General features: G+C 38.8%; 1 protein-coding gene across 1 annotated transcript; it reads left to right on the top strand.

The window, feature by feature from the left end:
* The first annotated feature begins 15,319 nt into the window (after window positions 1-15,319).
* NKX2-8 (NK2 homeobox 8) lies at window positions 15,320-18,097 on the top strand. Its single transcript, XM_089680269.1, has 2 exons — window positions 15,320-15,742; window positions 17,362-18,097. Exons 1-2 carry the CDS (start codon window positions 15,601-15,603, stop codon window positions 17,838-17,840), a joined length of 621 nt encoding a protein of 206 aa, XP_089536395.1. The 5' UTR covers window positions 15,320-15,600; the 3' UTR covers window positions 17,841-18,097.
* The last annotated feature ends 8,882 nt before the right edge of the window (window positions 18,098-26,979 follow it).

The raw sequence follows: 26,979 nt of genomic DNA, 5'->3' as shown, positions 1-26,979 counted from the left end.
AACTTTTTTTTCAAAATGTTTTGCTCTTTTTTTGTTTTATAGTGCAAAAAATAATACACCCCCCCCCCCCAGGGGGAATTAAATACCACCAAAAGAAAGCTCTATTTGTGTGAAAAAAAAATTATATACATTGCATATGGGTACAATGTTGCATGACCGCCCAATTGTCATTCAAGGTGCTAGAGAGCTGAAAGCTGAAAATTGACAATTTTTTTTTAAATGTTTTATTTTTAATTACTTTTTTCTTTTTTTTAAAGATTTTTTTTCATAACACATTGTGACCAGAGTAGTATAATATTACCATACTAACATTGCACTACTCTGGGGAATTGATCAGTATCTTTTTTTTTACACATTATAATTGCTTATAGCAAAGAATTTATTTTCTATGAGCAAGCATTTAACTGGATGAAATCGATTAATTTAGGTTTTTTTGTTATTAGCTGTGATTGGCCACAGCTAATCACATGACACTGATGGTTTATGATTGCCCCAGTCTGTACATGTGATCACTGTGACCAATCTCAGCTAATGACACAATTGTATACAATGGATGGCATGAAAGGAAGCCATCCATTGCTTAAAATTGTCAGGTGACCTGCTGTCATTGGTCACACCAGGTCACATAGCACTGGCAACGGGCAGGTATGCAGATCTGCCATCAGCTGTGATTGAGGTACACAGCCAGTGACAGGTCTTATGACATCGTCCCAAATCGACGAGAGTCCTGCTCGGCCATCAGTTTGCTATTGGACGGGTGGGAACAGGTTAAGTAACACATTGAAATATGTTGTCCTAATTTCTGCTAAGCCAAGTACTACTAAAGCTGATATCCAGCATACCATTCAGTCTCTTGTCCAGTTGTCCAGATTCCTCTTTTGTACTGAAATGACGTGCTCAGATTTCATTGCACACTGTAAACTTCCCAAAGTGTGCATCAGAAGTCCTGCCTGGAGGACATCCAGAATCATTTAGTACTTTTCCCCCAGCCCCCTGTCCCCTTTCATTCATTGAATTTCGGTTATTTCAATCAAGGAGGTTGAGCATCACAAATATACAAAGGTCTCTTTAACCAAAAAAACTTTTCCTACAAGCAATTTTTAACCACTTCCTGTCGGGCCGCTGTGTATAAATGGCCAGATGGTGGCAGTCCAGGGGCGGGTTGCCGTTCATAAACAGTGCCTACCATTTTGGATTGTGCTCGCATCCTGGGAGCGTGCGGCACCGCGATCCGGTGCCCGCTGTATCCTCCTGACACAGCGGAACACCGATCGCTGTACGGGACCTCTGTGTGAGGTCCTGATCATGTGATCACTAATTGGCCAATCAGTGATCACAAGAAGAGTAGTAAGCAAGATGTCACTTCTGACATCATTTCTTACTATGTGTGAAATCTGTGTGTAGCAGGGGAGATTAATCCTATCTGTGACTGCTGTAATCTGCTGACTTGCATCTCCTCTGAGCCCTGACACTTGCACAGTGAGGGATTGCAGCCCCTCCCTTCTCCATTCAGACTGCAATAGAGAAAGAGAGCCAATCAGAAGATCCATTAACCTCCCTGGTGGTATTCCCGAGTGTAGCTCGGGGTAAAATGTCTGTACCAAAAGCGGTAACCCCGAGCTACACTCGGGCTTACCATGCGGCGCTGCATAGGGAGTCCCTGCAGCACTTGCCTTGTCCTTCGCTCCCGCGATGTGTCCCCTGCAGCGTCTCCGGCCATCTCCTCCGGGAAAGATGCTGGCAGCCGGCTTCCGTGTTCCGGTCCCTGTAACATCGGGATGTACGGGCGCCGCCGCCTCTGGCGGCGGGAAATTTGAACATTTTAAAAAATTTCATTTTTTTCAAAACAAATTTTACATTGCTGTTTCAACCCATTTCACATACATTTTGTCCCTAGTGCTTTGTCCTGTGCCCTGCCTGCGTTTTGTCTGTTCTTTCTGCCTGGAAACAGAAATGTCCATGGCGTCCAAAAAGTGTCCCTTTAGGTCAAAAGCGGTTTTAGATCAGCTAGAGAACAGCGATAGTAAATTAGAACCACTTGCAGAATTGAGTGATAATGATTTGTGGGGAAATTCGTCATCAGACACTGAAAACGGTTTTGCGACTTTGCTCAGCAATGTGCAAACTTGGCGCTTTATTTCAAATTTCAGTGTTTTTGGCTTGATTACATTATTGAATTAAATGTATTCTTATGATATTATTATTTTTTATGATTATTTATTAAATTATAAATTGTCATTTCGTGTTTCAAATTTTATCATACCCGGGATGTTTAATAGACTCTTGTTCGGATAGATTTCAGTGAGTTATTCCTAAAAATTACAGCCTACAATAAAAAAACTACATATTTCCATGCAAAATAATGGTACCGCTTTCAGCACCAAAAATCTGAAATTATAAATTGTGATTTCGTGTTTCAAATTTTATCATACCCAGGATGTTTAATAGACTCTTGTTCGGATAGATTTCAGTGAGTTATTCCTAAAAATTACAGCCTACAATAAAAAAACTACATATTTCCTTGCAAAATAATGGTACCGCTTTCAGCACCAAAAATCTGAAATAATCATATCGCTAGGGAGGTTAAAGGAGCCAATGAGAGGGACTTTCTCAAGCAGGAGGTGCAGCTGCAAAGCATTGTGGAAGATGCAGTCTTGAACAGAAACAGCCTGATAGGCTGATAAAGAAATAGAACTACAAAGGCCAGACTGCTTAGTGAGAGCAGAGGGAAGGACTCCATCTTGTGTTTTACCTTGGAAAGTAGCTATTAAGCATCAGTTGGGTACAGTGTTGGTACAGTGTTTACCTACTGGGCTGGTGGTGTCAGGGGTTAGAAGGAAGAAGTCTGACACAACAGAGAGTCATTCTTCTGCTCTCCTCCTGCTTAGACATCATAGAGCCGAATTTATGTAAAGGGCTTTAGACCCACTTTGAGGTTGCCATTTAAGTGTTTGCCTCTGCTCTTGGGGTTATTCACGGTTGGAATCCCCTGAAAGCAGCCTGAGTGTAAAAGTGAGCTATATTGCTGGCGGTCACAATATTTGCTGTTCTCTTGATTCACCTAACGAATACCTGTAGTTAATGTTTATTACTTCCCATAGAGGTCTTACAGTAAAGCTGATCTCTGTGTTTTACTATAAAGTGTGTGTTTTCATTGGTCCTTGCACTTACACTATTACCAGGTGTGTCAGTTTGGGGCTGAGACAGTTCTTGGGGTTGAGAGCCAGAGTGGCGGAGTGAACAAACGTAAGCAGCCCCTTTGGGGGTATCGTGACATGTGAATGATCACAGAGATCACATGGTACAAGGCTATTCACAACAGCCTTGTACCATGTGACAAGCTGTGACCAATCACAGCTCACACAGTATTTCTCAATGGCTGCAAGAATGCAGCCAGAGAGAAGGAGAAATTATTTCTTTTACAGCCTTTATGGGTGTGTAAAAAAAAAAAAAAATCTTCATCACCCCCCACTATGGTGACAATGTACGGCTAGGGTGACGGTATGTTAAAAAAAACCCATAAATAATAATATAAAAAAAAACATGTAAAACAAAATTTAAAAAAATTATAATTTTTGGTTATAAACTAATTTGGGTTATTTTTTTTACTAAAAAGATAACTGAATAAATTTTGACCAAGATTTATGAAGAAAGATTCTTTATTTGCAAAATTTTATTAAAACAAAACACTTTTTTTTCAAAATTGTTGGACATTTTCGTTTATATAGCAAAAAAAAAGAAAAATCCCAGTGGTGAATAAATACCACCAAAATAAAGTTTTATCTGTCTCCAAAAAATTCTAAAAAATTCATATGGGTACAGTGTTGCATGACCGCGCAATTGTCATTCAAAGTGCGACAGCGCTGAAAGCTGAAAATTGGCCTGGACAGGAAGGGGGTGAAAGTGTCCGGACATGAAGTGGTTAAAGCCCAAATCTGAAACCAGCTCCTCCCCCATAAAAAATGAAAACCACAGGTCCTCTTCTTCCTCTGCCAGTAGATGGAACCTTAATGCTTTAAAGAGCAAAGTAGAAATGACAAAGGATTGGACCAGGCAGGAGCTTCAAAACAGCAGGCTTTTGATGATAACAGCTGTAGCTGGGAACAAGTACAGACTTGCTCAGCGATATTCCTAGATTGTAAGTAGAGATGAGCGAATTATTCAAAAATTCGATTCGGCTGATTCGCCGAATTTGAGGAAGAAATTCGATTCGATGCGAATTAATTCGCTACGAATTTAACTTATTAAAAGGGTTTCTAGGCTTCAGAGAGCCTTTAAATTAGTGCAGAACACTGTACCTTTAATTTAAATGCCCTTGGAGATGAGGAAGGAGAAGGAGAAGGAGAAGGAGAAGGAGAAGGATGAGAAGAAGGAGAAGGATGAGAAGAAGGAGAAGGAGAAGGATGAGAAGAAGGATAAGGAGAAGGATGAGAAGAAGGAGAAGGAGAAGGATGAGAAGAAGGAGAAGGATGAGAAGAAGGAGAAGGATGAGAAGAAGGAGAAGGAGAAGGAGAAGGAGAAGGATGAGAAGAAGGAGAAGGAGAAGGATGAGAAGATGGAGAAGGATGAGAAGAAGGAGAAGGAGAAGGATGAGAAGAAGGAGAAGGAGAAGGATGAGAAGAAGGAGAAGGATGAGAAGAAGGAGAAGGAGAAGGATGAGAAGAAGGAGAAGGATGAGAAGAAGGAGAAGGATGAGAAGAAAGAGAAGGAGAAGGATGAGAAGAAGGAGAAGGATGAGAAGAAGGAGAAGGATGAGAAGAAGGATGAGAAGAAGGAGAAGGATGAGAAGAAGGATGAGAAGAAGGAGAAGGATGAGAAGAAGAAGGATGAGAAGAAGAAGAAGGATGAGAAGAAGGAGAAGGATGAGAAGAAGGAGAAGGATGAGAAGAAGGATGAGAAGAAGGAGAAGGATGAGAAGAAGGATGAGAAGAAGGAGAAGGATGAGAAGAAGGAGAAGGAGAAGGGGAAGGAGAAGGAGAAGGATGAGAAGAAGGAGAAGGAGAAGGATGAGAAGATGGAGAAGGATGAGAAGAAGGAGAAGGATGAGAAGAAGGAGAAGGAGAAGGATGAGAAGAAGGAGAAGGAGAAGGAGAAGGATGAGAAGAAGGAGAAGGAGAAGGATGAGAAGAAGGAGAAGGAGAAGGATGAGAAGAAGGAGAAGGATGAGAAGAAGGAGAAGGATGAGAAGAAGGAGAAGGATGAGAAGAAGGAGAAGGATGAGAAGAAGGATGAGAAGAAGGAGAAGGAGAAGGATGAGAAGAAGGAGAAGGAGAAGGATGAGAAGAAGGAGAAGGAAACAAATAGATACAATGTTTCAACCGCTGTATGGAGGGAATGTCACAGAACTGTCAGAAATAGCGGAGCTCTGCAGATACACTTAGCGGAGCTCTGCAGATACACTTTTTGCCGGCTTGGAATTCTTCTTATTTTCATCCTACTTCTTCTTCTTCTCTTCCTCCTCTTCATCCTCATCCTCTTCTTCTGAGGATGAGGATGAAGAAGAAGAAGAAGAAGAAGAAGTAGGATGAAAATAAGAAGAATTCCAAGCTGGCAAAAAGTGTATCTGCAGAGCTCCTCTATTCTGCAGATACACTTAGAGGAGCTCTGCAGATACACTTTTTGCCGGCTTGGAATTCTTCTTATTTTCATCCTACTTCTTCTTCTTCTTCTTCTTCATCCTCATCCTCAGAAGAAGAAGAAGAGGATGAGGATGAGGATGAAGAGGAAGAAGAAGAAGAAGTAGGATGAAAATAAGAAGAATTCCAAGCCGGCAAAAAGTGTATCTGCAGAGCTCCTCTATTCTGCAGATACACTTAGAGGAGCTCTGCAGATACACTTTTTACCGGCTTGGAATTCTTCTTATTTTCATCCTACTTCTTCTTCTTCTTCTTCTTCATCCTCATCCTCTTCTTCTTCTGAGGATGAGGATGAAGAAGAAGAAGAAGAAGTAGGATGAAAATAAGAATAATTCCAAAGCGGCAAAAAGTGTATCTGCAGAGTTCCTCTATTTCTGACAGTTTTCTGACTTTCACATTTACAGCGGTGGAAACATTGTATCTGTTTCCGAATAAAAACATCTGTATCCTAAATGGAAACAAATAGATACAATGTTTCAACCGCTGTACATGTGAAGGAACTGTCAGAGAACTGTCAGAAATAGCGGAGCTCTCTGCAGGGACACTTTTGCCGGCTGATCGGGAAAAATCCGATTCGCACACCCGAAGTAGGCTAATATTCGGATTCGACGCAAATCGAATTTTTCCTGAAATTCGAATCGAATTCCACTTCGCCTGGTTTGATTCGCTCATCTCTAATTCTTATGTCTGATTTTCAAACGCAAAATCGTTTGAAGATCGACCCATGTATGGCTGGCCATACATCGATGTAATTAACGTAATGTGTACACCTGCATACAGTGAGGTCAGGAACTGTCTGTGAATTTTGTCCTAGTAAAGCTCTATTCACTCTTCTTGTGCGATATGTTATGCGACTTTGGACACATAGGGGGCTATTTACTAAAGTTGGTGAAAATTCAGGTGCACTTCTGCATAGAAACCAATCAGCTTCCAGGTTTTATTGCCAAAGCTTGAATGAATAAGCTGAAGTCAGAAGCTGGCTGACTACCATGTACAGCTGCACCAGATTCTGAGTAAAGTCGCATGACAAGTCGCAGCTCATTGATTTCAACGGCACCCGTTCAGATCTATGCGACTTAAAACCCACCTCCTTTGAAAAGGTTCCTGCACTACTTTGATGCGACTTGAGTGCCAGAGAGTGTAAAGTCGCATCAACGTGGCACTGGAAATCACACTACCTTGAAGTCACACAAGCTTAAAACTTATGGTTGTCTTAAAAAAAATACCAATATGGAGTAGAGGGATCATCTAAAGCTCAACTTGTAAATGTACATATTTTTTATATCATATTGTACTTTTCAGGTTTGTAGACATTAACTATTGCTGAACGATAATAATTAATACTAATTAGTTATTAATACACAGAATATAACTGGATACTAACATTTATAGGTAAAGTTGATCCAGAGAATATCCGATTGCCTCTCGGGGGATCAGGAAGGAATTTGTTTCCCAGCAGGAGCAAATTGGATCATGCTTTGCTGGGTTTTTTTTCCTTCCTCTGGATCCACTGTGGGTATAGGATTATACCTTTTTTTTTTTAATGGTTGAACTGGATAGACTATTGTCTTTTTTCAGCCAGACTAACTATGCAACTATGTAATTAATACAAATGCTAATTAATGTAAATAATATGACATTTGTGGGCTAATATGAACATTCTACTACAGAGCATTGCCTGATAATGACACTCTGCAGCATTCTCCTGTGAGTCCAGTGTGGGTAGAAGGTCACTGACACCCTGGGTTCCTTGGGTGTTAGATGAGCAGTACGGAATAAGTGAATGGTTAAGACTGTTGGGGGGCAGCATCAGAAATAAGGTAAATATAGCAGCTGTAGTTGCTCTTTAACCCCTTCGTGCCGGCACCTCCCGGCCCTTTAGGAGTTTCAGAAGCCAGGAGTCGGGGAGGGGTTTAGGGTCATGTGACCGCTGTGACGCGCCGTCACGGCAGTCACATGATCGGGAAAGGTCCCGATCGAAAGGGGAGATCTGTACCTTTCCGTGAGTACCGGACATGTGTGCTGGGAGCGCGCAGGGCACGTGCTCTCGGCACATATGTCCTTTTTTAATAGAACGCAAATGTGCGGCTGCTTGGCGCCTAGGCCCAGATGCCGGGAGGCCGCACATTTGAAGAGGTTAATCACTTAGGTTCCGGAAGATTTTACCCCCTTCATGACCAGGCCATTTTTTGCTATTCAACACTGCGCTACTTTAACTGGCAATTGCGCGGTGCCGTGCTGTACCCAAATTAAATTTATATAATTTTTTCACACAAATAGAGCTTTTTTTGCTGGTTTTTGATCACCACTGGGTTTTTTATTTTTTATTTTGTATTATATAAACAAAAATAAGACTGGAAATAAAACAATATTTTTTACTTTCTGCTATAAAATAAATCCAAGAAAGCTAAAAAATCTAATTTCTTTATAATTGTAGGCCGAAATGTATTATACTACTTGTCTAGTAAAGAAAAAGAAACAATAAGTGCATATTAATTGATTTTTGTGAAAGCTATAGCATCTACAAACTATGGTATGTATATTGGAATTTGTAATTTATTTCAGGTACTTATATAGTGCTGTCAATTTACGCAGCGCTTTACATATATATTGTACATTCACATCAGTCCCTAACCCTCAAGGGGTATACAATCTAAGGTCCCTAACTTACATTCATACATGCACATATTAGGGCAAATTTAGACAGGATCCAATTAACCTACCAGCATGTCTTTGAAGTGTGGGAGGAAACCCACACCAGCACAGGGAGAACATGCAAACTCCATGCAGGAGGCACCATGGTCGTGAATTGAACCCATGACCCATTTACTGCAAGGCAGATGTGCTAACCACTAAGCCACTGTGCCGCCTGATTGATTTTTTTATACTAGTAATGGTGGTGATCAGCAACTTATAGGGGGACTTTGAGTGCAGCAGGCAATCTGACACTAACTGACACTTTGTGGGAACTGACTGACATCACCAGTGACACTAATATAATGATCACTGCTAATACTATACACTGTCACTGTACTAATGACACTGGCTGGGAAGGGATTAACTTCTATGGGCGATCAAAGCTGTGTGCTTAACAATGTGTATTGTGTAATATGTGCTGCTTTTACTAAGACATGTGGCTGATTTTACACCCTGCTTTGCAGGAAGAAAACACTGTCTGTACACAGCTCTGTGTTGTTTGTAAACACAAAGCTCTGTTCTGTCATGCACTCAGCCATTCAGAAGGTCCTGGCCATAAATCATTGACCGCGATCCGCTAAACAGCTTGTGCTGTAGCAAATGACAGCACAGATGGGGAGGCAGGCGGGACGTACATGTATGTGATCTGGCACAAAAGAGCTGCAGGCCCAAAGTATATCTGCATGGATCAGTTGGCAAGTAGTTAAAGTTTACAAGAGGCTAAGGCTGGAGTCTTTCCTTTTTTTAACCAAGTTAGATTTGGTCTTCACCTTCAACTGTTACTAAACCCACAACAGTAAACTCAATCTTTATATGCAGTAATGCATGCTTGTTATAGTCACTGTGGAACGTAAGGGGTTAATCCTCCACATTGTGTAAAAAGGCTATTTGATTTGTCTGTTTTCTCCTCCCCTTTTGTCCCCAACTCATCTCCTGATAGAGCAGAGCCTTGGGGGCGAGCTGCACATGCTCAGTTTGGTGTGTATTGCTAGAGAGTTTTGTTTTCTTGTGAGAGTGCAAGTGATCAGCACAGGCCCTATCAGTGCTGACAGAGGGTCTGGGGTCCTGCATTCTCATAGGACAGTGAGAGGAGAATGAAAACTCCTCCTACTAGCTTTAATCCTCCACATTGTGTAAAAAGGCTCTTTGATTTGTCTGTTTTCTCTGATCCTCCCCTTATTCTCCGGCTCATCTCCTGATAGAGCAGAGCCTTGGGGGCAAGCTGCACATGCTCAGTTTGGTGTGTATTGCTAGAGAGTTGTTTTTTTTCTTGTGAGAGTGCATATGATCAGCACAGGGCCAATCAGCACTGACAGAGGGTCAGGGATCCTGCAGTCTCATAGGATAGTTAGAGGAGAATGAAAACTCCTCCTACTAGCTTTAACTAGTGCTGTGCTGGACACTGATAAAAGTCACAAGACTGCTCTAACTGCTGATGAGAAAAGGTATTTAGCAGTTTATATTTACTAAAATAATTGCACTTCCATGTTCTGTGTACTGTGGGAGACCAGCTATAGTGAATGCAGGGTCCTGGGTTTAGTAACACTTTCAGTTCTGCTTTACAAATGTAGTTATTCACAGCCAGTATCAGAGTAAATATAAAAAACACATTTACTTTAAAAAATTCATATTGTGGCTATATTACCTTGCAGATTAATATTCTGGGTAACATCCTTCAGTGCATGTTCCTGATTACACTTGAAGTGGCTGAAGGCAAAGAGATCGCATAGGTGAGAGAGAACCACATACAACATCATTAACTGGTGCATTAATAAAGTCTTTATAAAAGTGAGCGAGCATGCAGAAAAATATAACACAACACACAAAAGCTAGCCTAGTTGCTTTGAATAAACATACAGATGAGGAGTATGCTAAGTGCATAAACACAACAAAGAGAAAGCCTGAATAGACAGGGCCATATTTACCATAAGGCACATCTACATTAGTACCTGAGACAGCCGTGTAACAAGGGGCAGACACACACTTCTACACATTTTAGCTGCCTTTTTTATTATCTTCTCATTTTATAGCAACCTATAGACCTTTGTTAGTAAATGACATTTTGAAAAGTAAATGTGTAAATTTGTAAATTTAAATCAAAATAATTTTAGGGAAAAGGCAAGAGCTGCTTAAAGTGATTGGAAACGCTCACCTTGTAAAACAAGCCATTCAGATTAAAGTAGAAACAAAAGCCAAAACAGTGTATAGATGTAAAAAAAACATTATAAATACCTTTTTTACCTTTTTTATAAGTAATTACATTCCCTCTGTTCTCAGCTGCATAAGAGCTGGGGAGGAGAAACAACAGAACACTTCTCTGTGAATGGCTGTGTGGGAAAGGGGGGTTGTCAGGAGAAGTGTGATCAATGGAGGAGAGCAGGCTGAGTTGCCAGTACCCTTAGAGAACTGGCCATGGTGTGTTCTGCTTAGTGTGGTCAGTTTATAGTGGTCAGAAAGCAGAGGAACTGGCAGGAACACCAGGGATTTCCCACAGTGGCAGCAATACAGAACAGGATACTTTGTCATACAAGTACATGGTACACCAGGCACATACCAGGAATATGAAATGTTGGTTTTACATATTCTTTAAGTGAATCAAAAGGCCTTCTGTAGCTCAAACCAAATAAAGTGGAACTACAGGATTTTTTTTAATGCTGCAATATTCATTTTCACTTCAGAGCTGCCTCTGCAGTACTTCTTCTCTGCCACTAGATGTTACCAGTCTTCCAAGCTGAATGATGGTCAATATCATCCAACCCAATTCCTGTGAGCCCAGGCTCTCATGGACCTGCCCCCCTGGGGTGGGGTCACTACACCTACTGGAATGGCAGAACTCTGGGACTAAGCACTTACAGATCATTACTACAGTGCCACTCAGTCCAGGAGGAAGGACCACCTATTGCCACCACCAAGGAGGAAGGCGTGACCTCATCAGTCTTGCCTGAATATGGCCAGAAAAATGTATGAATATGATGTTTAAAAAATATTACATTTAACCAGTGCTTCAGGGAGGGGCTAAGATGGGGTAGTGGAGTGGTGAGGTAGGGTTCCACTTTAAACCCTTTTTACCCTTTCTGATGATCTGCACTGTTAAATAGTAGCGCTCAGGGGCGGACTGACCATTTGGAAACTCGGGCACTGCCCGAGGGCCCGGGGTCAGTAGGGGGCCCCATGAGATGCCCCTGGTACCTTTTTCATAGGCTTTTTTGAGTTTGGGCAAGGACACAGGGGCCCCATGATCCCCTATTGCCCGGGGGCCCCATGAGTTGTCAGTCCGCCCCTGGTAGCGCTGCATATAAAGCAGACAGTTGTATAATGAGGTGCTGCCAATATAAAAGGCCATCTCCATTTCCAAGTAGTAACTGGTTTGGTAGAAGTCATATCAGTTCCTGCTTTTCTTCCTTTGCTGGCCAAAGATAAAACTTACATTACTTCAGATAGGATCCAGTGAAGAGCATTGCAGGGAAGGTGAACAGCTAAAGTTCCTTTCACATGGGCGTTCTATTTTTTCCATCAGTTCAGTTTTTTTTTTGGATCAGTTTTTCATAAGTTTACATCAGTTTTTACATTAATTTTTCATCAGTTTTTAAGTCAGTTTTTTACACAAACTACCAATGCAAAAATGGACCGTTTGTCCTTTTATTCTCCTAGATTGTAAGCTGGAAAGAGCAGGGCCCTCGATCCCCTCATGTTTTGCATTGTATTGGTATTGTTCTGTCACATGTTCTGTCCCCCTTTGTAATGGACAGCGCTGAGCGAACCATTGGCACTTTATAAATATTGTATAATAATAATATCCGTTTTTCGTCTGTTCCATTTTTCTAACGGAACAAAATTAGATCTTTGATCTGTTCCAAAAAGCAGATGATGACAGATGCGAATGTACAAGGACGTACACGGATGATCATCTGTTTACATCTGTTTTTCCGTAGAGATGCATTGATGTCCTTTTTAATCCATCAACGGATGGATGAAAAACGGACAAACGGAATGCCCTTGTGAAAGGGGCCTAAGGTATGGATCTGAGATGCTTTTCCAAGTATAACCTACCTAAGATCATATGACCAAGCAAAGTGTTCTATGTTCTGGCAAATATCACATGACCAGTGTGCTATGCTCTGGTTATGTAACTTCCCTGCATCGCTCTGCATGGGTCTTCCTTAAAAATCATTATCTAAATGCTGCATGCAGAAATGTACATTTCCTTTATTTCTGAGCAGCAAAGAAAGGGTTGCTTCAATAAAAGGGGGAAGGCAGTCAAAAAGCATTGTCTCAGTTCAAGCTTTGCATCAGGGGCACTAAATCTGTGCTAAGAGTAAACATCATGCTTAAATACAGTCATGTATAGACAGGGGAGAGTGCATGATGACAGCCAGGGCAAGGAGATTCAGTGGCCTGTCTGCCTCAAGTTTTTTCCAATAAACAGCATATCATCTTCATTTGATACTGAGGAATTGTTTGTGGGTCATAACACCAAGGTCTTCTGCTACTATATTTTGCTATCAAACACTCCAAAATTAGGCTCAAGTACAAAAATAACATAGGGTCACATTGAGAATGCAATAAATGTGAATATTCACCGAAGGTGAATCAATCACTTATTCAAAACAGTCACCTCCAGTGAGCACTGCTTTGTAAACATGTTCTCTAATATATTTTATAAAAAGTATTTTTTAAATAGTAGATTGTAACCAGTTTATGGGGACACAAAGTGGTATAATGCGTGTATATTTTATTACGTGGCTATACTAGTTTTCTGTAAGCTCTATTAAGATCTAATGTAAAATGCACAATAATCAAAATAAAAAGTTAATGCAAGGGTTTACTGATCTTTTAATGGCAGTTGTGAAAAAAAAGGCATGTTCATCAAACTACTAAATTAAAAAAAAAAATGCAGTGTTTATTATCTAAAAACACTATAAATATAACAGGGCATATATGGCTTTATACTAAGTTGATTATAAATTTGGTATATAAAAGAAAACATTTTAATATTCACATTAAAGAAGAAAACTTTCAAAAGATCAAGACTTCCTCTTGCCCCAATAAGCTTGTTTTAAAGACTTTAATGTAATAGATGATTTAAAGGACATAAAATTATTAAAACACATACAAAAGTGACAGATAAAGAGTTTTAATAAATTTTAAAATTGTTGTTATAGAAACTATAATATTTTGTAAACCAGCGTTCAAATCTCATTATTATGCTGTGCTTTGAATACATCATGTACAGGAATAATTTTTTTTTAAATATTCAATAAAAAAAATAAATCAATTCAATCATTATGACATTTTCAGTTTAATATAGATTTAAGGGAATGAATGTAACGTTTAATATAATAGATCTAAATTTTAATATGAGACAAAAATATTAAATTAAATGTATCACTGCAAGTTTTGTTAAAGTACATGAAAGTATTTATATGTATTAACTGTGTTTACGTATTAAATGTAGCAGTCTATATTTATTATTATGAATACTACTACTACTGCTACCACTATCACTACAACTACTACAACTAATAATAAAAATATTCTGTAACTAAAACTACAAATATAGAATTAAAATAGTATAAAAAAATAACTTTTTTAAGCCAAGCTTCATTTGTAAAGCGAAGGTTGCAAGATATTTTCCTTTTAAATGCCTAATCAAATTAAAGAAAAACATTTACATTTCATGATGTTTTAATTTTTAAAATTACATTTTTTAAAGAGAACACAGATTTGCTACTTTCTTGAACACTTTCTTGAACATTTTTTATGTTATGTACCCCTGTTAATAAAAGCATGAATTATTTATTTTTGCTAGTTATTAAATTAGTTATTTTTAGTCTTTGGGTCTCTATTATGTTTGCACTGTTATGTATCCCAGGGCTAATTGGGTACATTTATCAAAGTGACAATCGCCTATTTCAGCTTCTTTTTCTTCTTATTCTTTTTTTTTTAACCTGTTGATCAATACTAATTAATTCATAAAATGAATCTAGCAATTTAGACATAGCAAATTCTATTATGTCCCAAGATATAGACTTTTTTTTACTTTTCGATCCTTCTACTTACAGAAACCCTATTGATAATACCATCAACACCTTGCTATCACAGTAGCATTATTTTCTGCTTTCCTTTTTCATCTTTCTGTATAGTAACTGTCCTTTAATTTTTTTTTTTTCCAAAGACACAAAGTTTTTTTTCCCTGCATATTAAATTAAAGCGGACTGTGGAATTTAATGTTAATTGGTAAATGTGCTGCAAAGTAATGTTATAAAACATATAAAATTAGTGTAAAGACTGTTTTATTAAACAAGGCAAGTTAGCCAGAAACTGCAGTGAAAAGATGTGCTTTGTATACAGCAAATAGGAGGAAGAGAAAGGAAAAGGGACTAGAATGAAAGCAGTGGTCATAAGAAAATAAGTTACAGACAAGGCTCTTATCAGGATAATCTGGGCATTTTTATTCCCTCTCAGACAGCCTTTCTTATTCAGAGTGAAAGTAAATATGTGCCCTTATCGGCAGGAGCATGGCTCTTTTCAGCAGGTCCAGGGGGGAGATAGTAACTGTGCAGCCTGAATTGCCTGTCCTATCTCACGCAGGGCAGGTGGATGCAAATGAAATCTTGCTGGAAAACATCCTGAATAATGCAAAACTGACGATCTCTATCATCCAAGTCTTCCAAGGCCTGAATAGATCCTTGCATTCCCCATAAAACTGAATCAATCATTTTACTTATTTAATTTGTGGTTGTAACTCACTTTGATGCATCCCTTGGTTACACGAGGTAGGGGGGTTTAAGAAGAGGGGGGCAGGGTCAGTTTAGGAGGGGGATGTTGGTCACTGCATGCCACCCAGGATGTTATTCACAAGTAACAATTGCCATTATCTGTTCCCACTTTGGGCTAATCAGACAGAATATGTAAAGATGAATCTTGTTTCCTGTTGTCATTGGGAGGTAAGAGTTATCTCTGGGGAGGAGTGAGGATAAGTGAAGGTAAAGGGAGGGGGGCTTCTGTTCCCATTAGGGTCTTAAGCACTTGACTCACACTGGTACTTAGCATCCCATAGACAGGGACGGTCTGAAAGCAGTTAGTTTATGTTTGGGTGTAAATAGGGTGGCATGTTTATATAAACAGCATCTCCCAGTAAGTGATACTAATATTTAGGCTGTACAGGGAGAAGAAGGAACTAAGTGTGGAACCAGCTCCAAGGAGCCATCCAACTCTGTGGCTGTTTCCTAGTTCTTATCTCTGAAGGACTACATCCCTCCCTGCCATGTCTTCCTCCAGCAGCCTTAGCTTCACAGTTCGGAGGATTTTGGATCTGCCAGAGTATGAAGACACAGAGCCATCCATGAACTACACCAGGAGCCCTTCTTACCAGGACTGGGTCAAGAGTGACAGGAACCACTATTTATGTAAGTATCAGCTTCCACCTTACAAATATTTTATATTTCTAAATGTACAGAATATTTGCATGAATATATGGGACTGATCTTCAAGTATTAGTTTATTTATTTATTTATTTGTGTATTTAATTTACTATTACTTAAGCTCCATCAAACCAACAACATATTTTTTTTAAAACAATCCATCATTTTAAAATGAAATGTTATTTTTTTTTTAATTTTTAACATTTATTTGACATTATTGAGTGTTTCAGCCAAAGGGTTGGTCTGGTAAACCCGTAAACATTCAAAGGCAAATCTCTAATCAGCTTCAAGGAGTTTTGAGTAACTTTTTTCAATTTTTTTGGATGATCCGATGGATTGCTCCTCTTTCTTTAGGAATTCTTGATACAAACAACCATGCAGACTTTTGTCCTTTCTTATGCTTGTTATATCTTATTTACAACACTTCTACTTGCAATCCTACCAATGGTTTGACTAATCCTATTGTCAGTGAAAATATGGCAGTGTAGAACTTGCATCAGTAACTAAGTAGCATTTAACGTCTAAGAACAATTTAATTTTTTGGAAAATGAAGATATCTTTTTTTTTTAGTTAAGCAGACTTTTAAAAAAAATAGTATTATGTTGCTCATGATCTTAAGGTATCAATTTTGCCCATGTAGGTTATTTTTTTCTTTTGGAAAGTTGAAACTTTCTGCTATAGTATGCAGTAAACAAAAATTCAAGACATTTACATACAGGTCTCCCTGTTTTAAATACTGCTTCCAAGTTTGTTGCATTAAAATGGTAAAAGAAATAGCGCTCCTATTCTAAACAGCAATGTTTCAAGCCATGCCTAGCCCTTTTTTCAAGCTAGGAGCAAACTACCATTAGTATTGCACTTTGCATATTATTTATTACAGGTATTTACATAGCACCAACAATTTATAAATATGTAGTACTTTAACATCAGTCTCTGACCTCAAGGAACTTACAATCTAAGGTCCCTAACTCACATTCATACATACACATACTAGGGACAATTTAGACAGGATTCAAATAACCTACCAGTATGTCTTTGGAGTGTGGGAGGAAACCCATGAAGGCAGATCATGCAAACTCAGATCAGTGAATGCGATGGTTGGAAACCAATGACCCTAGTGCTGCCTGGTAGAAGTGCTAACCACTCAGCCACTGCACTGCCCATATCTGTAGATTCTCTGAGCTTCCAAAGAGGTTTTATCTGGACACCAGGCAGCATTCAAGGTGTGTTCTTCTGGAACTATGGGTGTTCTCATAATATACAGTGGACTGTTGTAGACCTGTCCTACTGATCACAATATTGCTTAATATAATAACAGCCCATGGATGGCACTTACTATATTTTAAAAATAAAAATAGATAGTCTATAAAATCATTAATATGAGTTTTTAATGTAGTTGTGAACATTTCTTTGCATCTTTCTTGCTTTTATTTTAAAGTATCATAGAAGCATGAATAAGATGGAAGATAATGCACACAGAGGTATAATGTAGGATAAAGTTGGCCGCATTGATTAAGGCAACTTCCATCTCACCTGATTTATTAACATAGTTTGCATATTGTACGGTACATAAGGTGTTTACATTTTTGTTTTATATTTTGCAGCTTCAGATGAAAGCAGCTCAGAGGCCACTCTCACAGACACCATGCAGAGATCAGACAAGGAAACTGACCACCATGAGGGGAAGAAGAAGAAGCGTAGAGTCCTCTTCTCAAAGGCACAAACCTTGGAACTTGAGAGGAGGTTCCGCCAGCAACGCTATCTCTCTGCTCCCGAGAGGGACCATCTGGCACACATCCTCCAGCTCACCCCAACTCAGGTGAAGATATGGTTTCAGAACCACCGCTATAAGATGAAGAGAGCCAAACCTGAAGCAACAAGCTCTCCACCTCTTCTGAAACATGTTATGGTACCAGTACTGGTTAGGGATGGTAAGCCTTGCCAGACCTGCTCCCCAACCAACTCTACAGATAAAATACCCATCTTTCCTGCTTTGCAACCTACAGGTGCATTCAGCTTTGTTCATAACTACCATAATAACCAGCACATTACTCATCCAGCCAGCCTCTCCTGGAGATGGTAATGGAAATCTATGTAAAACAACACATTTTCACATTATAGTTTATATACATTTGTGAGAATGTGAGAACTCTACAAGAAACAGCAGTTGTGTATTTCATGAGCATCAACATGGACTCATAACTGTGATACAGAAGAAGGACAAATGTGGTGATCAAACTGCTAAATCCTAAATAATAGTTTTATGTTATTTTTGTATCTTGCTTATGGAAATTTGTAAATAATGAGAAATATAAGTATTTGTATATAGCTCTCTGATAACATGCGATGCTCTTTGTTTTATTGCAATTTTATAGCAATTTAAAATGTTATTTGCTGCAAACTGTAAAATATGTTCATATTGAATAGAATCCATGGAGATATCTCCACATATTGCAAATAAATTGACTTTTGCAGTTTTCAGAGTCTTGTCTTTGTAGGATATTGGCAGTTTTATAAGACTTTCATTCTTGCTGCAAAGTTGGATTGACCATAGGTTTATGTCACTCAGAGAACAGCTCCTCATCCCTCTTTCCCATTTTATTAGATTTGTGACTATTAGGAAGCTGTTACTGTTGAATTAGGGGGAATCCAGCATATCTCCCACTGTGGCCTTGTATAGGAGGGTAGAGCCAGCAGCTACAGGGAAAGCACATTCATTATACTCAATAAGGGTAACCCAAAGTTGAATTATTAGTTTGGTATGAAATTAGCTTTTAAAATGCACCCTTCATTTCACAATTGTATGGTTGCTTAACTTGCAATTTTTATTTTTACATTGTGGTACACAGGATTAAGATGACTTTATTGTTCTTGCTAAAGAAGCTGACACTGGGGTTAGTTGACTAAAACTAGAGGGTGCAAAATCTGGTGCAGCTGTGCATGGTAGCCAATCAGCTTCTAACTTCAGCTTGTTCAATTAAGCTTTGACAGAAAACAAGGGAGCTGATTGATTTCTAAGCACAGCTGCACCAGATTTTGTACCCTCCAGTTTTAGTAAATGACCCCCACTATGTGCTAACCACCATCTTGGAACTACAAGTCCCAGCATTCCATGATAGTCACAAAATTAATTAAAATCCTAAAGGGAACGGTTTAAAAATGTTTATATGGTTTTAAGACGTGTAGCTTTTAACAGCCTATATACATAAACAGTACTATGCAACCCCTAGGATAATTCATATGCACAGCTACATAGCCAGTACTCGTAGAAATCACTGAAACTAATATCCTTCACCTACATGGGTAGCCTACACATTGATACTTCATTTTTATTTTTGTGTTGTTACTTTTCACATTTACTTCAAATCTATATTATAAATGTATCTGGCATTATTAAATCGTGAAATCCTTTACAAATCTAACCTTGAGAAATATGCAGTTTCATCTATAATGATATCCATTAACACACCTATAAGTTACATAACAGTTCAAACATTTTATGCGCTGGTAATGTAGGTGGACATTCATGAATACAAATGTGCATTATGAAGATTTACATAAATATGATCTTGTTGGTATAATGCAGGCAAATCTGTCAAGCATTATTCTTTCCATACAATAAAATGTGTCATCTTTACTTCCTGGTCATCGCAGTAAAGGTCAGAGTTTTACAAGTTTGATTTTTCTCTACTCAATACTACTGAACAATTTGTCAATTGGGGGGGGGGGGGGTACTAAAATTAGGCTCAATTACTCTTTGACAAACCTGGAAGCTGATTGATTTCTGTGCAGAGCTGCACCAGATTCAGCATACACCAGCTTTCGTGAATCTCCCCCCATATGTCTTAAAACATTAACCAAGACTATTTCTGAAACTATAGTAAAGTACGTTCCCAAGCTTTTACTTGGGGCCATATTGGTTCCTGTACCAAAGAGATTGTGGGAATGGCAGAAGGGCAATAAAATATACAATCACTTAAAGTGTATCTACTGTCAAAATGTGTTTTTATTTTTTCGGAAAAGGTATGAAAGAGTTAAAGCCCCTATCAAGTTCTCTTTCTGTCTGTCCTCTTGGTGAGATTTCCCTTCACTTCCTATTCTGAAAATAAATCAAGAGGAAATTGTTTCAAAGTAAGGGGAATCCTGTCCTACACCATTGTCACCAGGACAGGTGTCAGCATTAGTAGACGTTAGTTAGAGCAGCAAACACTTGGCAGAGTGTCTAACTCTTCCCTATTCTATCCAGAACTACATTTAAAGTTTTGGATGGAGATACCCGTTAAGGGCTCGTTCAAACTGGTGGCATTACTTTCCACCTCCTGAAAAGTGATCCACAGTGGAACTCTTTTTCAAGAATAGCAGCAGCTGCCAGGCTTACACGAGGTGCTGCTGTCACCTCCTGATACCTGTTTTTTTTTTTAATTGCCAAACAACAATCTTACATCGAAGGACTGTGCGGCAACTATGAGTCAAGTGTTTGGCTTGTGGTTGCAGTACAGCCCTATTGATCTTAATGGGAAAGTTTGACAGGTGGTGCCACCTGTTATTCTCTGCAGCCTGAATTAAAAATGCCATGGGCATGAAGGAAAGTATTGTGGCTGTGGCATGTGTACAGCCCGGTCAGGTCTGTAGAACTCCATTGGGCAGCTGGGGGGCAGTAAAAATGCAGCTTATTTTTACTGCCCCCTCAGCGGCTAGTGTGAAAGAGCCCTTAGGTAGCCGTTTTTTTTTTCCCAAGAGCAATAGATAGATAGATAGATAGATAGATAGATAGATAGATATATAGATAGGTAGATAAATAGATAGATAGATAGATAGATAGATAGATAGATAGATAGATACATAGATAGATAGATAGATATTCTAAATACTGTATTTTAATATTTTATAACTATGATTTATAGTAGACCTATTTTTCCCTGTATGCATGTGTATGTATGTAGATGTGTGTGCATGTTTTTCTTTGTGTGTAATTTTATACACATATATATCAGACAGACAGATAGATAGATAGATAGATAGATAGATAGATAGATAGATAGATAGATAGATAGAAAGCCTTCGTAACTTTCTACATCCATAATATTAAATAAAATTCTATGCAATATCACCTACATAATATCTCCATTCATAAAGCATCCATAAAATTATTGTCTATGTGGCAGACTATATTATTTTACACCAAATAATAATTACTATATATATATGTGTTTAAAACAACTCCTGTGAAGATGGTGAAAGATTAAATTGCCAAAATCATACATACACATTTTCCTCCCAACAGTGAGTTTTCCCTCAAAACACTCTAAACTCCACATTAAAAGCAACAACACTAGCATTATATGTGCCTTTCTATTATGTACAGTTGCCCTCTTTTGGCCAGATCATGAACCAACCATCTAACATCTGTAACAACAGAAAATATCCCAATTGGACCATTCTTAGAGGAAAAGATTGGATAGGTAAAAAATATCGCAAGATACATTGTACTCTGCTTTTATTACTCAGATCAGCACTAATGGTTATGAGAATTTTTATATCATTTATTTGTATATCTCATTTATCGTAGCACTTTACTAGCTTATTATTTTGAAATGCTGCTTTATTGTGCTGCTCTCTTTTTTATTCTTTTGACTTGCAGTGTTTTATGTATCTTTTGTTACCATTGTGGAAATACAGCTGCACACTCATTAGCTGTAGGTGCGATGTTTCACTGTGACACAGAAGTAGAAGGAATAAAGGCTGCTGTTGCTTTATTTTTATATGGAAATGTCAAGTTGCTATAAAAAAGGTTTATATAGCCCAAAACACATAAACACAGACATGTATTGCTGGCTGTATCCATAGATGATGGTTGTTTTATATGTTGGTATATTTCATGCTTTGATATAGTTTAGAGAATCTTTGTTTCAATCTCTGTGTATTCCTGCCCATGTGCTCATGCTGTATTTATCGGTGCACCCTCCATCCATCCTCCCTGCTCCATTCACATACACATGTATGTTCAGACAAACTGAATGTAAATGTTTATGTGATATCTAGATGACAGATGAAACTCTGAGAAGTTGAACTATTCCTGTTAATGTGACCGCCTTCTTGGATCTATGACCAGATTCAAGCAATAAACAAACATGACTCTCAAGTTTTCAAATATAAAATCTGCAAAAGCTGAGTACTAGATCTCATCAATTTTCTCTTTTAATTTGACTACATATGCTAAATTCTAGCTTGGGGTCTGTGCAGTTGCGTCCCGAGACAGGTGCGGGGGGTGTGGTCCGCACGGGGTGACACCGAGCGCACGGGGTGACACTGGACCCGCTCCACAAAAAGGTAAGTTGTAAAGAAAGCCAACGATCCCCGCAGGATGCATTGGATCTGCGGATTGAGCATAATGGATCGAAGTCCAATCCATTATGCTCAATCCACAGATCCAGATGGAATCCAAAGACAAACAAACAAAACCAGCGCTCAAATCTCCATACAGACCAAGAGAAATTCACAATGGCAAACGAAGAGGTGCAGCCCTTCAGAGATCGGGAAACCCGGGTACTGATGAACAAAAACAAAAAAAGGGTGCACTCTCATCGTGCATTACCGTGGTAAACCACGTATTTATTGTATGATCAAATAGATATATACTCACAAACCAAAGGATAATAAAAGCAGTATGAATAGTATGAATAGACCACAATGGTGGTCAATGCAATGCTGTGCCCCAATTGGCGATAAGCTGACACGTTTCGGGAGACGAACCCTCTTCCTCATGCGTCTCCCGAAACGCATCAGCTTATCCCCAATTGGGGCACAGCATTGCATTAACCACCATTGTGGACTATTCATACTGCTTTTATTATCTTTTGGTTTGTGAGTATATATCTATTTGATTATACAATAAATACATGGTTTACCACGCTAATGCACAATGAGAGTGCGCCCTTTTTTCGTTTTTTGTTCAATGCACAGATCCGATCAATTCTGCGGGGATCATCGGAGGGGTGTCATCAAGTGTTACTGCACCGAGTGACACCTACCCTAGGGATGCCTCTGGGTCTGTGTAAGCATTGCAAAATGTTTAGGTTCTTGAATGGCCAAAACATTTTAAATTATTTTAGCAGCGAGTGCACAAATTTGACCATATATGCTGTGTGTTTGGATGTATCAGTAGCTGATGCTGAGCGCTATTGGTATAGAGCCAAATTAATAGTGACCAGTAAAGTATTACAAATTAGCAAGAATGATGACAATGTTATCCAGAGTAAAGAAGAAGAATTTTATTATCCACGTGAAAGGAATTAAAACCATTGTTCATAGTCATATGTCCAATGTAAACAAAGGAAAAAGTGAATGGTATAGCCCAAATGTGGTCACTAAAATTGGCTTACTGCTGAGGAAATAGGTACATCCGGACCAGGGTACAAGAGGCGGTGGTAAGGAATCCTATGGGCTGCTCTGCTGGAAGATGGGTCACCAACTGTGAGAAGGTACCACTCACAGAACAGGATGCTGCCTCAGATGTCCCTGGACCTCGTGCACCAGAAATGACGTCAGCCAAGGAATCACAGCTGATTCTCCTCTTCTGCAGGCTCTTCCACGCTGCTATACTGGTCCCTGCAGCCTATTCTTCCCTTGTGCTCAGGCCGTTTAAGGTTCTCAGAGGACATCAACACTGATGCATAGTCCACAGCCCTGCAGGATGTATGCTTGGATGTATGCACCTTTTCCTGCCCGCATGTTAAACTTTGACATGTGATTTTGTCTGTGCAGTCTCTGCATGTACATCCACTTCTATGGGCTGCCTGCATGCAGCTCTGAGATGGATGCACACCTGACACATGCATTATTCTGTCAGTGGCTCTGCATGGAGGGCAGGATCAATGAGCCCTTAAGCAGGTCATACGTGGATCACAATTTGGCCAGGTCAGTGGGGAACATACAGATTTAAATCCATGTATGGGCACCCTATCGATTGACTTGTGTATAACCACTTTGTCAGGATTTCCCCCAAAAAGCAGTGTCAGTGGCTACAGCAGGCAATACTAATCATTCTGCTGGCATGGAAGACTCCCTGCGCTGTCTTCCAGCTGAACACAATAGTGCTGCAGGAGGGATTCTCCCATCAATACTGACTGACTGTGGTTGGATCAGTAACGGGCACAGAAGTCCACTTCAAATCAGATGCCAGGAAGGTGGAGATGGGGTACTGGTATGGGCTGGTATTATTAAAGATGAGCTAGTTGGACCTTTTTGGGTTGAAGATGGACTTAAAATTAACTCCCAAAACTACTGCCAGTTTTTAGTAGACACTTTCTTCAAGCAGTGTTACAGGAAAATGGCTGCATCTTTTAAGAAGGCCATGATATTTATGCAGGACAATGCTCCACCACATGAAGTACTCCACTGCGTGGCTAGCCAGTAAGGGACTTAAAGATGAATGAATAATGACATGGCCCCCTTCCTCACCTGACCTAAACCCTAGTGAGAACTTGTGGTCCCTCCGTAAATGGGAGATTTACGGTGAAGGTAAACAGTACACCTCTCCGAACAGTGTCTGGGAGGCTGTGGTTATTATTACACAAAAAGTTGATTGTCACCAGATCCAGAAACTGACAGACTCCATGAATAGAAGGCTTATGTCTGTTATTGAATTGACGGGTGGCTATATTGGTCACTGACTTTTTTTTTTTTAAAGTCAAAAATGTTTATTTTTAAATTTTGTGTTATTTGTTTATTATTCTCACTTTAACAGATAAAAATAGGGGAAATTTAAGATCAGTTATCAATCCCCTCCCCACCTGCATGAGACAAACCGTCCCTTCCCCTTACAAAACCCCTCCCCCCTTTTTTTTTCTCCCACTAGGCGTCCCTCTATTCACCCAGAGAACATAGGCTACCGATCAGTCTATTAGCTTAGTTACCTTATTTAACCGCCCTGGCGGTATTCCCGAGTGTAGCTCAGGGTTAAGTTTCAGTACAAAAGCGGTAACCCCAAGCTACATTCAGGATTACCCTGCAGCATTGCTCTGGGATCCCTCCAGTACCTTGTCCTGTGCTTCCGCGATGTCCCCCCTACAGCGTCTCCGGCCATGTCCTCCTGCCGATGTCAGCATCCGTCTTCTGGGTTCTGTTCCCTGCGAGTGTCGGTACGTACAGGACGTATGGGGGATGAAACCGGCGGGAAATTCAAAAATTTAAAAATGTGATATTCACTCAATACACTAAAATCTGATAGTATTACATTACTGTATAAAACCATTTCACATACATTTTGTCCCGAGTGCTTTGTCCTGTGCCCTGCCTGCATTTTTACTGTTCTTTCTGCCTGGAAACTGAGAAATGTCCATGGCGTCCAAAAAGCGTCCCTTTAGATCAAAAGCGGTTTTAGACCAGCTAGAGAACAGCAATAGTAAATTAGAACTACTTGCAGAATTGAGTGATAATGATTCGTGGGGAAATTCATCATCAGACACTGAATACGATTCTGCGACTGAACTCAGCGATGTGCGAACTTGGAGCTGTATTTCAAATTTCAGTGTTTTTGGTTTGATTACATTATTGAATTAAATTTATTATTATTATATTATTATTTTTTATGATTATTTATATATTATAATTTGTGATTTTGCGTTTCAAATTTTATCATACCCGGGATGTTTACTAGACTCTTGTTCGGACAGATTTCAGTGAGTTATTCCTAAGAATTACAGGCCTACAATAAAAAAAACAACATATTTCCATGCAAAAAAAATTTACCGCTTCGAGCACAGAAATACTGACATAATCATACTGATAGGGAGGTTAACTTAATATCTTATACTAGAAAATCCAAACCCTCACAGTTATGGTCAGACCACATGTTATCAGACTTGTATTACATTTTGATAGAATTATTTAGGTGTACTACAGCTAATAATTGTTTAAAGTGTTTAAGTTGTTGAACAAGCTATCTATTGCTACATTGGAACTTGTATAAAATTACAACTTGATGTTAAATATCATAAGTGGTTTCTAGAAACAATGTTGGAACAGATCTTTTATACAATATCTTAAAGGACAACCTAGATTCTCTTGTTTGGAAAAGAAGGAGATGGAGAAGGTATTTTTTTTTCTTTTTACTTTATTTTCTTTCCAATTGTATTTGTTGACATTTTATTGTTGTATTTCTTGTTATGTTCTTTGTAATATTGTAAAATCCTTAAATATTTCAATAAAATATTATGGAAAAGAAAAAAAACAATTGAAAATAAACAAGTAATAAAGATAAAAACCACATTTTCGTTTTTCATTTAGTTGCATAATAATTCAGCAGACAAATAGTTGCCCAGAAATTGTGCATACATAGATATTCTCCTAAGAAAACCAAAACCTCACTTTTACTGTCTTAAATATTCAGGTTTTAGGTTTATTAACATTTTGGATTGACCGAGAGCACTGTAGTTGTTCAATAATGAAGTTAACCCTCAAAAATTCAACCTTTGTATGCAACCAATTGCCTAATAATTGTGAACATCGTGTATGGGTACCAGCAGGCATCACTAACTGGCCAATAAAAGTTAATCACTATTTTGCTAATCGATACACTTGCACTGGCCATAACTTTTCTCCCCCAACCTGGTCTTTTTAACACCAATTTTAGCTGATGCAAACTTTGAACTTACAAGCTGAGAGATATTTAGCCTCATGGAGGTTGGATCATAACTGTACAGGTATGTCTGATCACCCTGTAAAGTCTATAGGTAGTTTAAACCATAGAGAAAGTCTAATGCCATTATTATACGTCAGTTTTAGGGAGATTAGCTTGTAAACGTGCTGAAGGACACATAATGATCTAAATAAAATGTTTTTTGCTATATACATGAATAGAATTAAAGACAAGCATGTCAGGTGGGGAAAAAATACAAATAAATGTATATTTAGTCACAATGAGCCTCAACATTTTGTCTGTGTCATTGGTCACTTGTCAGATTTTATAAAACTAGTAATCTTTGCTAAAAAAAACTGCAAATGGTTAGCAAAATACAAAGTTAGAAAAAGCTTAAAATTCATTTTTTTTTTATAATTATATTATAATTATTTTTTTCTATCTGGCTTAGAAACCATAAAACGGCAACCATTGGTTAGAGGACCTCCAACTTCCCGCAAACCTACCAAACCAAAGGGCTAGACTTATAAACACTAATTCATTTTGTAACGCTTTCCAGCCTTCAGCTCGTTGAACAATTTTA

This window comes from Staurois parvus, unplaced genomic scaffold (genome assembly GCF_062004578.1).
Source record: "Staurois parvus isolate SC_StPar_1 unplaced genomic scaffold, SC_StPar_1.0 ptg000237l, whole genome shotgun sequence".
Taxonomy (NCBI): Eukaryota; Metazoa; Chordata; class Amphibia; order Anura; family Ranidae; genus Staurois; species Staurois parvus.
Note: the sequence above shows the minus strand (reverse complement) of the source record. Positions and strands in the feature narration are given on the sequence as shown.